This window comes from Procambarus clarkii, chromosome 55, assembly GCF_040958095.1.
Source record: "Procambarus clarkii isolate CNS0578487 chromosome 55, FALCON_Pclarkii_2.0, whole genome shotgun sequence".
Classification (NCBI taxonomy): domain Eukaryota; kingdom Metazoa; phylum Arthropoda; class Malacostraca; order Decapoda; family Cambaridae; genus Procambarus; species Procambarus clarkii.
In genome coordinates, this window is record NC_091204.1 from 24,774,867 (window position 1) to 24,791,118 (window position 16,252).

At 42.9% G+C, this 16,252-nt stretch overlaps 1 protein-coding gene across 4 annotated transcripts in view; it reads left to right on the top strand.

Annotated features, from left to right (window-relative positions):
* Positions 1–16,252, top strand: part of LOC123751070 (methyl farnesoate epoxidase) — a 330,011-nt gene that overhangs the window by 154,519 nt on the left and 159,240 nt on the right. For all 4 annotated transcript variants that reach the window (XM_069305551.1, XM_069305553.1, XM_069305552.1 and 1 more), the window contains one exon: positions 3,875–4,111. In XM_069305551.1, the coding sequence (XP_069161652.1) occupies positions 3,875–4,111 (237 nt within the window). The remainder of the gene's footprint in view (positions 1–3,874; positions 4,112–16,252) is intronic.

The window sequence follows — 16,252 nt, forward strand, 5'->3', positions numbered from 1 at the left end:
GCCTACATAACTAGGAATACTTATAGCCCGCCGTATGCCCAGGGGTAAATTAGATACAGAGGAATTACGCATCATGCCATAGAGTCATTGGGAACACAGAGGTGGTGCCAAGCGTGAGAGGTCAAGTTAAACTCAGCGTCTTCTCGATATACCAACGCTCGCCCGGAATCGCGATTGTGACTATATTGTTTTGTAGTCTAGTGACAAATCACAAGAGCGAAACAGACTGGTATTAGGTAACGCCTGGTGACAAATTGACATCGTTGTGAGTGACCTAGAGTGAACTAAGGAGTGCCGCTGCCTAAGTAATCAGTGTGTGACTTTACCACAGTGTACCACGTGGTACCATATAATCAGCCGCCACTCACCAGCCACCACTCAGTCCCGAGCGTGTAGCCAGCCGCCGCCAGCCTCCGTCAGCGCCGCCCTCACTGTACTACGTGACGTCACCACCCGTCACCACCTTACTCACCGCCAGTGTCATCAAGAGTGTGTGTGTGCGCGCGAGTCAAGCATACAGAGCGCCCTCCTGCGAGCACCCTCCGTGTCAAGAACGGTTTGTTGGGAAAACCTGTCGTCAATGCTCTCACGTCAGAATGAGCAAAACCTGCTGTCAGGCCACCTACGAGTTCTTGCATAAATGTGCATGGGTGACTGAATAAGAGAGGTAGCCATACCTGTAAGCAAAAGATCTTGTTTATTATTGTGTCTGTTGATCTGAGGGATCAACCACAGTTTTCACCTTCTCATACCTGACACAGGTATAAGTGGAGACACCTGACGGGGTTTGCGTGTTTATCTGTGTGGTACCGCGACATTACACTTGTCTGTGAATGCGAGTTTCACATATACCATACATTTAGTTATTGTGCGATATAATTATTGTGCATGATTATTGCCTGTCCCATTGACAGTGCCATTGTTGATTTATTGTGCATCATTACCCGAGTATCCTGTTGGAACTCTAGTGATCCCTTTGCTTACCAGCAGTTAGGTTTGCCGTGTTAATGATTGGCTGTCAATTGTGTTAAGTTAGGTGTTTCTCCGCGAGTGGATCAGAATCGATTAGTCATTAGCGTCAAGAGTCTCGCTAATGCAACCATAGCCTTTCTGATGCCAATCTAAAGTAAATTAAGCACCTTTTGTATTAGTGGTCAAGTTTGTAAATAAACTACTGTTAAGCTTCATGCGGTGTTTCCGTTGAACCAATTCTGAATACTGCCAACTATTACTTAAGCCTTCAGCTCCAGGTGTTTTCAACACCGAGTTGCCTATTATTCACAAATCTATAAATATGATGAGGACCCTAGGATTCCCTTAAAGGGTTTCATGCATTGAGGAGATTCCAATGATCAACGTGGATCAGGACCAGGTGAGGCTAGTCTGAGGAGAGACCCTCAAGGACTAATTCGACCTTGCTTCCAGGACCTGTACGGTTGGTCTCATTTTCTCGGCTGGATTGCGACGGCTTTGTGAAGCGTCTGCCACTTGTACATTGGTGACGTACGCATTGCAGTCGGGAAAGCAAAATAGAAAACCCCATATTTACACTTATTTACAATAGTGTCTCTTTCACACAGGACACAAAGACTTTAGCAGTGTTCATCAACTCCAGTGATTCCACAGTCCCAGTACCTTGACCACTCGTACTGGCAAACATTGGCGAATTCACTTTCTACATGAGCCAGTCCACCCCACACGGTATCACAATGAGATGCGCCAATATCCTACTTTTGCTCTCCAGCTACTCACTGGCAGAGGGCTTCAGCAACACGCTGACAGGGGTCCTAAACTAACTCATACAGGGTAGCTATCCCCCGGCAAAAACCTCTAGCAGCTTGCTAGGAGCACTTCACAATAGGCACATCACTGTCTTCCGTAACCCCTTACTAGCCAATCCCGGGCACGCCGATCTTCAACACTGCGTATATCAGCAGCTAACACACTGCTCGGATCGAAGGCGGCTATTTAATCTTTTTGCAGGACCAAGCTAAGGGTTCGTGGACCGAACAAGGTAAACTGCATGCCTCACTAGAACCGCCTCTACATGTCATCTCTGTGGACATAAAACGTCATTAATTAGATGGACAGTACACTGGGTAACCCTGGGACAACACATTCCCCGGGGAATCGATATTATGCTATGTAGCCACAACCTAGATGGCGCTGATATTGATACACCAGCCACCAGAGGTCATCCTCATCGACCTCTCTTTCTGACTAAGGCAGGAAACTGGAGCCATTCGTTGATACCAGGCCACCACCCACAGATCGCGTTGTCTAAGTAGCCGTCAATATTGGGGGAATTGGAGTGCAGACCCATAGATGGCGCTGAAATTGCCACTCCCCACACCATCGATGGTGTCGATACCATAACACACACCTGTGGCACAGCTCACATGTGTATTGCCCGTGTCAGGCTTGTAGCACACACACACCTGCAGCACAGCTTGCATGTGTACTTCCCCAGTGTGAGGTGCATAACACACCTGCAACACAGCTCACATGTGTAGTGCCCATGTCAGGTGTGTAGCACACACACACACCTGCAACACAGCTCACATGTGTACTGCCCCAGTGTCAGGTGTGTAGCACACACACACACCTGCAGCACAGCTCACATGTGTAGTGCCCATGTCAGGTGTGTAGCACACACACACACCTGCAGCACAGCTCACATGTGTACTGCCCCAGTGTCAGGTGTGTAGCACACACACACACCTGCAGCACAGCTCACATGTGTAGTGCCCATGTCAGGTGTGTAGCACACACACACACACCTGCAGCACAGCTCACATGTGTACTGCCCCAAGTGTCAGGTGTGTAGCACACACACACACACACCTGCAGCACAGCTCACATGTGTACTGCCCCAGTGTCAGGTGTGTAGCACACACACACCTGCAGCACAGCTCAAATGTGTACTGCCCCAGTGTCAGGTGTGTAGCACACACACACACACATATCCATAGGGAACCATCGATGTGGTGTATGTCTGGCAGCGTGTCTTGGACGGGCCGGCACCATGTATATACATATATCTGAAAACTCTTGGCGCCTGAAGAATTCGACCTAGTCAGCCAGGGCCTCTATGATACACGATGAAGCAGTCCAGTGATGTTACCACTCAGCCAGCTGCTGTCTAAAAGTATTGGGAAGTCGTGAGACTTTCGTGTATTTTCATTACTAGCCAACTAATATTTTCGTTTTTATTTTATTTTTTGGGGAAACATAAAACATAATCTGATTAATTAAATGCAAGTCACTAGATGGTATTCATAAAGCAAGTTATATAATGAAAAAAATGCTCCTCATTTTTGACACCGAATTTTTGTTGGGAAAATTATAATTTCAGTGTACCACATTGATATTTTACCTGCATATCTCCGTAAATTTTAATCAGATTTTATTGGGAATTTAACACAGACCACCGACCAACATTCTTTACAATTTGTATATTTTTTTATTTAGACTTTTGAATGTGATTAAATGAAACTTTAAATGTTAAAAGAAAACTAAAATGCAAAGTTTATGGTACGCTTTAATTATGAAATAAAATATAATAAATTTACACTACGCAATTTATAGAACTTTCTTCGCTGTTTCCAATGACTTTAAACGAATAACTTTAAAGTAATATAATTTTGTAAATGTCCTGCATCAAGTGAGGATTAAATAAAGATACATTTAAAACTTAACTGCCATACTTGGTTCAAATTTTGTCATAGTAAGCACACTTCTGGTGTTATAGTTAAAAATGTAACATAAATATAAACAAGGATTCATAAGTACAGTTGGTATAGAGCTAAACAGGAGCTCATCGACTGGTGTTTCTCCCTCTCAAACTTTGTGATAACACTGCCCCATATACCAGGTCCAGCGCGGCTTCCCCTGCTTGGCTACCTGCCGTTCATGGAGCCCAAACATCCACACAAGCAGTTGTGGCGCCTCTCCTCTACCTATGGCCCCGTCGTCGGCCTCTTCTTCGGCAACCAGCCCACTGTCATCGTCAACGGCTGGCACGCTGTCAAGGAGGCCCTTCTTAACGATGACCTTAATGGCCGCCCTGAAAACCCTTTCATCAAACTTCGCGACGGTGGTGAATATACAGGTACAGTAGCAAACTATGAGGTGTGACTGGTGAACATTGAGGTACAGTAGCACACTATGAGGTGTGACTGGTGAACATTGAGGTACAGTAGCACACTATGAGGTGTGACTGGTGAACATTGAGGTACAGTAGCAAACTATGAGGTGTGACTGGTGAACATTGAGGTACAGTAGCACACTATGAGGTGTGACTGGTGAACATTGAGGTACAGTAGCACACTACACAGCAAACAAATTTAGGTTGCCACAACGTCCCTGGAAAGTGTTTGCAAACAGTGGCAACGTTTGCTTTCACGTATTAGATTCGGTATTGTGTGGAGTCATAAATAGGTTAAGAACATAAGAATAAAGATAATTGTAGAAGACTTATTGGACCACACAAGGCAACTCCTATTTATAACCACCCAATCCCACTCATCAATCCCACTCATATACATGTCCAACCCACGCTTGAAACTATCGAGGGACCCCCACCTCCACCACGTTACGCAGTAATTGGTTCCACAAATCAACAACCATGTTACCGAACCAGTATTTACCGAAGTCTTTCCTAAATCCAAACTTATTCAATTTATACTCATTGTTTCGTGTTCTGTCTTGTGTTGATATTTTCAATACCCTATTAATATCCCATTTTTTATGCCCATTCATCCACTTGTACATCTCTATCATATCACACCTAATTCTTCACCTTTCTAGAGAATGTAATTTAAGCTTTGTCAATCTTTCTTCATATGACATGTTTCTAATTTGAGGGATTAACTTTGTCATCCTATGCTGGACTCGTTGTAGTGAATTTATATCCAATTTATAGTACTGCGACCAAAACTGAGTTGCATAATCTAAATGGGGCCTAACCAGAGCACAATATAGCTGAAGAACAACAGGTGTCTTTTTAGTAATTCTTCGATTAATAAATCCCAGTGTCCTATTTGCCTTATTACGAACATTTATGCATTGATTTTTTTGGTTTCAAATTCCTACTAATCATAACTCCCAGATCCACTTTAGCAACCTTCAACGACTCTGGTACTCTGCCTGACTAATGATTTATTAATTTGTTTTTCCCTGTTAGTTGATCTAAGTCTAAAATATTATTTTCCTGCGTTAGTTCCTTAATGTGTTGCATAAGAAAGCAATCATTAATTCTAGAAAATCTTCTGCTTCATTTTTCCCTGTTCTGTTAAACCAATTTATTCCACTAAAATTAAAGTCACCCGTGACACAAATAATGCTAGACCTAGATGCTCTAGATATTTCGTCCCATAGGCGCTTTGCTACCATCCTGTCTAAGTTTGGTGGCCTGTATATAACTGCTTTTATAAGATTATTTGCTTTTTCGTTTAATTGTAGCCAAATGGTTTCAGTGTGTTGTTCAGTTTTGATTCCCTCTTTGAGACTACATTTCAAATTTTCACTAACATATACGGCTACTCCCCCTCCTCGTCTAATATATTTATCTGCATGAAATAGTTTAAATCCATTTATTTGATATTCACCTAATAATTCTCTATTTTCTACATTCATTCACGTTTCGGTAAGTGCAATAATATCAACTTTTTCCGTGCATACAAGAGCATTTAAATCATTTATTAGACTTCTACTGTTAGTGTAATATACTTTAAGTGTATTGGTATTTTGAGGCCCTTCTCTTTCCCTGTTCATTTTGCCAATTTGTTTTCCCAACAAACTCATTCTTTTATTATCTCCCCTCTCTATATCAATTCCCATACCACTATCTACTAACAGTTTAAACCCAAACAAATCCTTCCAACCACTGGTTCCAACGAGTTCATAACAGCAACAATCCTAGCCCTGGAGAGATCCATACCATCCCGAGCATACATGTTATTCCTTCCATAGAAGTTTTCCCAGTTATTAATGAAGGATATTGTTGATTGGCAATATTTGTCAAGTCGGCAATTGATACCAAGTGCCCTCGACAACAATTTATTTCCAATTCCCTTTCTTAGAAAAAAACCACATACGATCGGGATTCCTCCTTTACTCCTAACTAATTCTGTGGCTGTCTTAAACCTTTGTATCAGTGTCTCACTCCTATCTCGTCCAACATCATTTCCACCAGCGCTGATACAAATAATGGGTTTCGTTCTATTTCCAGCCATAATATCATTCATGTTGTTAGCAATGTCACCAATCTCTGCTCCGGGATGGCAAACCCTTAACCCGTTCGTCTTATCTCTGGCACAAAAAGTTCTATCCACATACCTCACCTGGGAATCTTCCACAACCAAAATTAGCTTAGTCGCTTCCTTTACTTTGTGAGTAGCTTGAGGGACAGGCGCTCCCTTTGTTGCCTTCCCTTTGCAGCGAACTGCAGGCTCCCTACAGCATTTGTCTTCCAACACGGCGAATGAGTTAAAAGTTATTAGGATATCTGTAGGCGGCTTTGTCAAAGTCTTCTTAAGACCCCTGTCCTTTACGACATTCCAAGACGAGGTCTTTTTAATACTGGTCTCCTACTTTGTTTCTTCTTGACACTGTTTCAGGTGTCGTAGCTCCTCCCGTAGGGAATCCAACTCTGTCCTCAGAGCTCCACATAGATTCATCAGCTCCTTCACTACAACTTCCATTATAACTATGATAGAACAATCGGAGACAATAGTAACACACCCTCTCACTATGAATATCTGCATGTCACGAACGGCAGAGGTAGGTTGCCACAACTTACTGCACAATGTTGGCTAAACAAAATATGAGATCTTGTGGCAACCATAAATGTTGCATAAAAGTTGTTTTCGGGATTGATGGCATATATAAAATTTGAATGAATATATACAAAATATATTTCTATATTTAGTAGAAATAAAGCAGGAGCATAAAAAAGATGGGTTAAATTTTTTGTATTTATTATTTTCACTTAATGGAGAATCCACGGTGGTGGTGGTGGTTGTTGCTGGGTTGTGATTGGTGGCAGTGGTGGGTGATGGTTATTGATAGTGGTTGGTGGTGATGATTCAGGTGGTTGATGATTGTGTTGATTGATGGCAGTGGTTATTGATGGTTGTGGTTATTGATAGTATTGGAGTTTGGTGGTTGTAGTTAGCGGAGGAGATTGGAGGAAAAGGTAGAGAGGAAGGAGGAGGAGGAAGAGGTCGAGAATAAAAAGGAAGATGACTAGGAAGTCGAGAAGGAAGGAGAAGAAGGCCTAGGAGAAAGGGAAGAGAAGGCTTAGGAGGAGGAGGTCGAGAAGGTAGGAAGAGGTGAAGGAGGAATGAGTAGGTGAATGTGGTCGAAAAGAAAGAAGTTGGAGGAAGAAGGGGGAAGAAGAGGGAGGAGGTCGAGGAGGAAGGAGAAGTATAGGAGCTCGAGAAGGAAGGAATAGGATTACAAAAAGGGGGAGGAAGGAAGAGGAGAAGAAGGAGGTGGAGGTGGTGATGGAAGAAGGAGTAGGAGGTCAAAAAGGAAGAAGTAGGAAGATGAAGAGGGGAAGGAGAAGATCGGAAAAGGCGGAGGAGGAGGTCAAGCACTAAGACGGAGAAGTGCAAGAAGTAATTAGGGAGAGGTTGAGGAGGAAGAGAAGGAGGTCGCAAAAGAGGAAGAGGTTGAGAAGAAAGAAGGAGTAGGAGGTGAAGAAGGAGCAGGAGGTCGAGAAGGACTGAGGAGGTCAAGGAAGGAGGAGGATGATGAGATGGAGGTGGTGGAAGTCTAGGAGGAAGGAGGAGGAGGTGGAGGTCGAGGAGGGAGGAGAATGAGTTCGTGGAGGGAGTTATCTTGATGTTATCTTGAGATAATTTCGGGGCTTAGCGTCCCCGCGGCCCGGTCCTCAACCAGGCCTATTTTTTGTTACACTCCCCCGAGAAGCAGCCAGTAGCAGCTGTCTAACTCCCAGGTACCTATTTACTGCTAGGTGAACAGATGCATCAGGGTGAAAGAAACTCTGCCCATTTGTTTCCGCCTCCACCGGGGATCGATCCCTGAACCTCAGGATTACGAATCCGAATCGCTGTCCACTCAGCTGGAAGGAGAATGGAGAAGGAGGTAGAGGAGGAAGGAGGAAGTGTAGGAGGTCGAGGAGATGAAGGAGGAAGGAGAAGCAGGAGGTGAAGGAGGAAGGAGAAGCAGGAGGTGAAGGAGGAAAGAGAAGCAGGAGGTGAAGGAGGAAGGAGAAGCAGGAGGTGAAGGAGGAAGGAGAAGCAGGAGGTGAAGGAGGAAGGAGAAGCAGGAGGTGAAGGAGGAAGGAGAAGCAGGAGGTGAAGGAAGCTGAGAAGGAAGAAGTAACAGGAGGGAGGAGAAAATCGAACAGGGAGGAGGAGAAGGTCAAGAAGTAATTAGGAAGAGGTCGAGGAAGAAAGAAGAGGAGGAGGAGGTTGAGGAGGGAGGAAGAGGAGATTGAGGTCTTGGAGGAAGGAAGAGAAAGTCGAAGAGGAAAAGGAGTTGGAGGTCGAGAAGGAAGGAGGAGCAGTAAGAGGTGGAGGAGAGTAGTAGGGATGACAACGTATGGGCCCTTTTTTTCAGGCAATGGTTCCGCTACGCCCCACCGGATTCAATGAACTTTTGAGAAAGGGCCGATATGCTCTTAAAGGTTTTTTATGGGGAAAATAATTTCAGAGATCATAGAAGTTTGTTAAGGATTTCTTATGAGAAAAATAATTTCCGAGATCTTAGAAGTTTGTTAAGAGTTCTTATGAGAAAAATAATTTCCGAGATCTTAGAAGTTTGTTAAGAGTTCTTATGAGAAAATAATTTCATAGAAGTTTGTTATAAAAGTCAGGGTAAAGTTAGGCTTTTGTAATACTGAGAATAAGGAAACCGACATCTTAGCCATGACTTTTAGTTTTATATGCATTTAAGACCGAAAATTAGTCAGAAACTAGTTTAACCCTTAACATGCTCGGGGTTTAATATCCTGTCATCCCCACAGGTGCATGTCATTTTGAAAAAAAAAAAATATTTTTTCTTCCTAACCTGTTAATTTGTGTTCACTGATCACGGGAAAAATAATACAAAAATCGTAAGTGGCATATATTACCCGTTATAGGGCGGGGAAGTCTGGCAAATTATGGGCGCTGACTCAGCATGCGTCCCAGGCGGTCTGTTGCTCGCCAGCTGTCAGGCTGGAGTTGTCACAAAGAGATAATTACCTAATTATTTCAATGTCTCTGATTGATTTTTCATTGTTTTTTTGCTGTAATATTATTCAATAGTGTGTAGTTTGATATATTTATATAATAAAATGAGTGAATCATTGCTGTACTCAAAAATATGGTGTGCATATTGTTGATTCAATTATGTTCATCAATCGGTGAACAAATACTTTGTCGGTTATTACGCTATTAGCACAGGTTATATATAAGTTTATATGCATCTTTTGTTATATGCATGTTTTGTTCACTATAACGAACCACTAAGTAGCTATTACGAGTCAAAAAGTAACGAGGAGTGACCGCCGTGTACCACCCAGCTCTCACGCCCTCCCTCAAGTCATCTGACTTACCCACATTCTCCTCCCACAATACTGTTTTTGCTATAATTCACTATATACAGACTGTTCACATTCTACATTCTACATTCCTGTTCACCATAACGAACCACTAAGTTGGCATGCTGAGTGGCAGTGCCAGTGGCAGCCCGCCACTGGCTGCTACTCCCTCCCTCCCTCACCTCACCTGACTTGCCACCATTCTCCACCCACCATACTGTTTTTGCTTCTATATACAGACGTTATATATAAGTTTTTACATGTTTTGTTCACCATAACTGTACATCTAAGCTTGTATGGTGAGTAAAGGCACAAAGATGTAGGACCTCACACAGTCAGCTGATGGCTGCCGCCCTCAAGGCCAGACGCACTAATAATTCTCCTCCAAGAATACTGTATGGTGTTATTACGCTATATACACACATTATATATAAATATCTGCCTGTTTTATTCACCATACTTGTACAAGTAAACTGGTATGGTGCCCAAAGACCATCGTGGTAACCAGTAAACAACACCATCGTCTGCACGGTGGCGTCGTGCAGACGACGCCACCGCCCTCACCAAAATGGCGGCTCCCAACCTTCTCTTGCTGTTTATACCCTCTATACACACGTTATATATATGTATCTACATTTGTGTTCACCATAGTGAACCACTAAGCTGGTATGGTGAGTGCAGTCAATAAAAGGTGGCCACACACAGTCAGAAGACATCGCCACCACCCTCCCTCTCACAGCATTACTCCTCCCTCCATGGTGCACAGCGCTAAATATCACCACAATCCTGCTATTATCAGAACCCTGGTCAGTTTTATCAGTCAGGGGTCTTCTGTAATAATATCATCGCTACATAATAGCATGAACAAGTATATTTTGGCATTTTCAGGCAATGCTGTGATCACAAGCTGAACAGCAGTGCTGTTAGCTCATGCTGCGTGCGTCAGGCTTGGTTGCTCACTCAATACTGAGGCCAATAACACCCGGGAGTTTGGCCCACGATTTTTTTTTTTAAATGGCGTCTGTTTACAAGAGCCCTGATGAAGGTGTGGTGAACCCCGTGTATCCGCGGGTCGTTTATATCTTGCGTAGTACTCCAACACGTCATATGATGTGATGCCCAGTTGACTGGAACAACTTCCAACACGTCATATGACGTGATGCGCACTTTAAGGGTTAAGCTCAAAATTCATCAGAGTCCAGTTTATACCCGAAAATAATCAGAGTCCAGTAAAGACCAAAAATTAGTCAGAGTCCAGTTTGTGCCCGAAAACATTCAGAGTCCTGTAATCTACAAAAATTAGTCAGAGTCCAGCTCATTACCAAAAATTAGGCAGAGTCCATAGAAGACCAAATTTTAACAGAGTCCCCTAAAGACCGAAAAAAAAGAGTCCACTTTGAAACGGAAATATTTTAGAGTTTTACTTAAATCTGCGTTCTTAAAAGTTCTTTTGGAGGAAAGTAAAATATTGTCAGAGTCCAATAAAGACCGAAAAATTAACAGAATCCAGTTTGAGCCCAGAAATATTTAGAGACCAATTTTCATCTGAGACCATTTCTAGACCAAAATTTGTTAGAGTCCGCATTTATAAATGTAGTCTCAACATTAACCTATCAATTTCCCTGAAATTTTAAACAGCCATATTTCAGACGTAGTGAAATATATGAAGTCAGTAAGTAAGTTCTAGCTCCTGTCTCCCGCCGTAGTTACCTCTCATATCTTCGTTAGTACCTAACCAATCCCCCTAAAATTTTAAACAGTCATTTTTCAGACGTAGTAAATCAAATCAAGTCAGTAAGCAAGCTCCAGCTTCTGTTCCCTCCTTAACCTCCTCTCATAACATCTTTACTAACAGTCCAATCCCACTGAAATTTTGTACAGTCTTATTTCAGACGTAGTAAATAAGATTCGAACAATTACCGAGTTCTAGCTCATGTCCTCAGCCTTTGTTCCCTCTCGTATCTTCGTTAATACCTAATCTATCTCCCTGAAACTTATACCCTCTGTATTTCAGACACAATAAATAAAATCAAGTCAGTTACTGAGCTCCAGCTCATGTCCCCCACCATAGTTCATTTGTACAAGTTCTTTAGTAGCAGATCAGTTTCCCTGAAATTTATAGCTGCGGTATTTTCAGACATAGGAAAATAGTTCCGAACAATTACCGAACTCTAGCTCACGTCCGCTGCCTTAACTCATTTGGTCATGTTCTTTATTATCAGATCAATTCCCCTGAAATTTAAGATTACTGTATTTCTAAAGTAGTAAAATAAATCAAGACATAAATTAATCAATCAGCTCATGTCCTCCACCTTAGTTCAATGTTCATCAAAATTAATTCAGATCAAGTCCCTCTCCAGTCTATCAAAGCAAACATCCCGTTTTTTAATACCCTTTTTGTACTCAGCTATGTAAATAATCACTAACGTGCTAATATTCACACGGTCATATAACACCTTACCTTCAATACCTTTTGTTTACCCAAGTAAGCAATAATCACACTGTCAAAATCACACCTTACCCTTTCCCTCCCTTACCTTTTCATCCCTTACCTTCCCTTCCATTACCTCCCCCAACGCCCTTTCACCTTTCATCTTACCCTCACCCTTACTCCCCCTTACCTTCTCATCCCTTACCTCCCCCTTCATCTCTCCCATTTCCCAACTTATCCAAACCTTCAATAATCCTACTGTATTTATATATTTTCTCTATATTCACCGTGTTCTTCGCATTCTCTTCCCTGTTTTCTACGTTCTCTCCATGTTCAGCAAGTGTTCGCAGCATGTTCCGTTCATATTTTTCACCATTTTCTGCGATCTTTGTCATATTCTCATAATGTTCACTGTATTCTTTTATAATGTTTTATGTTCTCTGCAAGTTCATATTCCCCAAAGTTCACTATGTTCTTTGCATTCTCGTCTCATGTTCTCTGTACAACTTTTATACTCATTATTCATGTTCCTCACAATTTCTCTTTCTTCATCACCTTTTCCTACAAGTTTTCTGTGTTCTTTGTCATGATCTCAAATGTTCTTAGCATGTTATTCACGAGTCCATCACCTTCTTTACATGTTCTCAGTGTTCTTTTCATGTTTTCATGTTCTTCACATGTTTCCTGTGCAACTTTTATACTCAATATTCTTGTTCTCCATAATTTCAAAATGTTCTTCACAACACTGTTCTTAAAAGAAATCTGCACTTTATTCAGTACCAAATGTACCAAGAAAAACATATCTTGTAACTTCTTAACTAAAAATTACTCGTCAATCAACTGAAAATAGTCGGGATTAACCTCATTCAATATTGTTCTTAACTAAAATAACCTTTCACTTCGCTAAAATAGTCAAATGTAACGTCTTTCAGCACTTTCTCAACGGCCATTATGTTTTGTCAAGTAAGAAAAAAATAGCCAACGATATCTTTCATCGCCGTTCTTAACTGACATTATACTTTGTGGAGCACAAAAATAGTCGCTGTCATCATAATTTCTTGTCTTTCCTCAACTAAAAATAGTGAAATGGGACATCGTTCTACACTTTTGTAACTAACAGTGTACTTCAATGAGTAAGAAAAATAGTCAAAGACACTCTTCGAGACATCAAAGACCCCCTTTGAGACATCAAAGACCCCCTTTGAGACATCAAAGACCCCCTTTGAGACATCAAAGACCCCCTTTGAGACATCAAAGACCCCCTTTGAGACATCAAAGACCCCCTTTGAGACATCAAAGACACTCTTTGAGACACCAGAAATACATCAAAATACTACTCGTGTCCACAAAAGTTTTTCTCTGAGCTATCAAAATACTACTTGTGTTCTCAAAAGTTATTCTCAAAGTCATCAAAGATATTCTCAGAGTCATCAGAGGTAATCTCTAACTCACCTTCTTTCATCATAGTCATTCTCTTGTAACGGGGGGTGGGGGGGAAATAGCTCTCTCTTGTCCATTACTCCAACCCCCCCCCCCAGTTAACTAACAAGGCCAGGGGAAACAGCTCTCTCTAGTCCGTTATCCCGTCCCCAGTTAGCTAACTATTCTAGAGCACCTCCAGAGTTCCTAAGGCAACCTCTCTCGTTCAATATCTTGTAACCTAGGTATTCGACTACCTAGGTGCTGGGACTACAAGGCGCCGTAACTTTGTAACGGGGGGTGGGGGAAATAGCTCTAACTTGTCCATTATTCCACCCCCCAGTTAACTAACGAGGCCGGGGGAAACAGCTCTCTCTAGTCCGTTATCCCGTCCCCAGTTAGCTAACTATTCCAGAGCACTCCCAGAGTTCCTAAGGCAACCTCTCTCGTTCAACACCTTGTAACCTAGGTATTCGACTACCTAGGTGCTAAGACTACAAGGCGCCGTCACTTGATCAGTTACCCGAAACTCTAGAGAGAACTCTAGAATACAGAATCATTGCCACAAACGTATAAGAGGAAACGAAAGGAAAGAAATGAAAAGTGAAGTAATTAGTGAGGGTTTGGGGTGAGAGGTAGAGAGGTGGGAGGGGCGAGGAGGGTCATTAGTTGAAAGTGAGAGTTTAGAGAGGGGTGGAGGGAGAGGTGTAGATAGGTAGAAGGAGAAGAGTAGATAGTAGAAGTAGAAGAGTAGATAGTAGAAGACGAAATGCTGCCACCATCCATTCATGATCATTACATACAAGACAAGGAATGGAACTTGTCTGTATCAAAATATTCTCAAAAGATGTTATTACCATGTATCAACTCCAAACATGTACTCGTTAATATCATGAAACCAGTAACCACAGAGGCTTTCTCACCTCAACTCAAATCTCTAGGGAACAAAGTTAAACACAATTTAAATAATACATTCAACAATTATATTTCACATGAAGTATCATAATTTAGCAATTCAATTAAAATGTTCCAGTTTAATATGCAAAGTGAGTCATCATCCAAGAATTCGAGAACCCTACAACTTGACTGCCCCTGATCATCACACAACATATGAAAACACGACCAAGTCACCTAAATGTTCAACTCACCGAGGACTGAGTCTAAGTTGAATAGAGAGGGGGGGGGGGTCTGCAATTTTCAGGCAGCGTCACCCCCCGTCTGGTGACGGCCTATCTCGACGGCTGGCCTCTGCTCTGCTCCGCTGGCCGGTCTCCTATTGCTTCATGCTCGATAGCTCTCCGAGTTTATATTGGGGAACCTAGTAGCTAACTCCGCCCACAAGTAGATAGCCTCCGGCACTCTACCAAGCCACTCCTTAAACTTCGGCAAGTTTGAAGGCTACCAGGCTCCAACTATAAGCTTAGCGGAAGCAAGGTGAAATTCTCATGATCTGACCTCAGGTCACTTGAGGTCATTAACGCTTTGAGGTGTGAGATCTCAGGCAGACAACTGGCGCCTCTCCGATCCTTGTCTGTGACTCATGTACTCTATGTATGTATTAACCTAAACCAAACACTTTTACAGTGTTACATCTCCCCTTCTCCCCGAAAATAAAGTTTTTGCAACACTGCTGAAGCAAGCTAGCTGTGTGCGACAACTTTATTAACGAAAAGAATACATCCTCGCTAAACAAATATACATCATCCTACTCTAAAAAAATGAAATATATAGACAGACGTCCATTGTCTCTGGCTGGGCGACGTCACTGCTTGGTCTTGTAGATAATCCTGTACCACATTTCTTCAACACAACTGCCTCCGTCGCTTCTCCGTCGTTAACGCACAACAACCCTTGGTCAACCCGAAAGCCGTTACTACTTGAACTGCGCACAGGACCGTGGAATTCGGTTGTCCCAGCTGATCTGTAATTGGCCCTACGTCAGTCACCATGAGAGACGTATATTGGGGTTCTTCACAGCTATAGGGACTACAAGTTTCGAGACCTTCATATAGTTGCCAACAGTAGAAATCCCATCCTACTCTTCTTCCTCCCTGTTGCTCCAGCACGCCTCCTTCAGAGAGCTACTTCTGACAGCCACATCAAGTCTGCATGACACAGGAAGAATCACTCAACAGAGCTACCTGCTTGCAGGAGGGGCGGCCAGTCAAGGCAAACGATCCTGTCTTGCAATTACGCTCCATGCAATGATGCTGACACCAGCAAGGGACACTAGGTATCATGTCTCACTCAGCTTGTCTTATCTTCTCTTCTTTCTTCTCTCTATTTCTTCTCTCTTCTTTCTTCTTTCTTCTTTCTTCTTTCTTCTTCTTTCTTCTTTCTTCTCTCTTCTTTCTTCTCTCTTCCTCCTCCCATGGGTCTTAGACAAGCGACCTGGGGTCCATTGGGGGTCTGTCCGTCCTGGGGTCCATCCTGGGTAGACCGATGTTGGTGGGACAGACTGGAGTCGTTGTTGCTCCTCTTCCATCATTACTGGGTCGTCTGGGGTCGTCTGCAGAACGACCTGGGGTCCACTGGGTAGACCAATGTTGACTGACCGAGAGGGCTGCATCTTGGGGTCCCCTGGGGTGGTCATGGTGGTGGAGCCATGACCTCCAGGTAGTGGGCTGGTCGTGGTGGTGGTGATAAACGCCCGTGAGTATGGTACACAGCAGCCGTCTCCCTCTTTTGTATGTGCGTCTCTCCTCTCTTCTGGCTCCCACCTGTGGGTGAACAGAAAGGCGACAATATCGTGCTCCCAAGATATGTTATGTGACCCTGTAGTTTGTATAGGGTTACACAGTCCAGTTATACCGCTCTCCTCCTGGCAACAACTACACTTAATTTTTTTT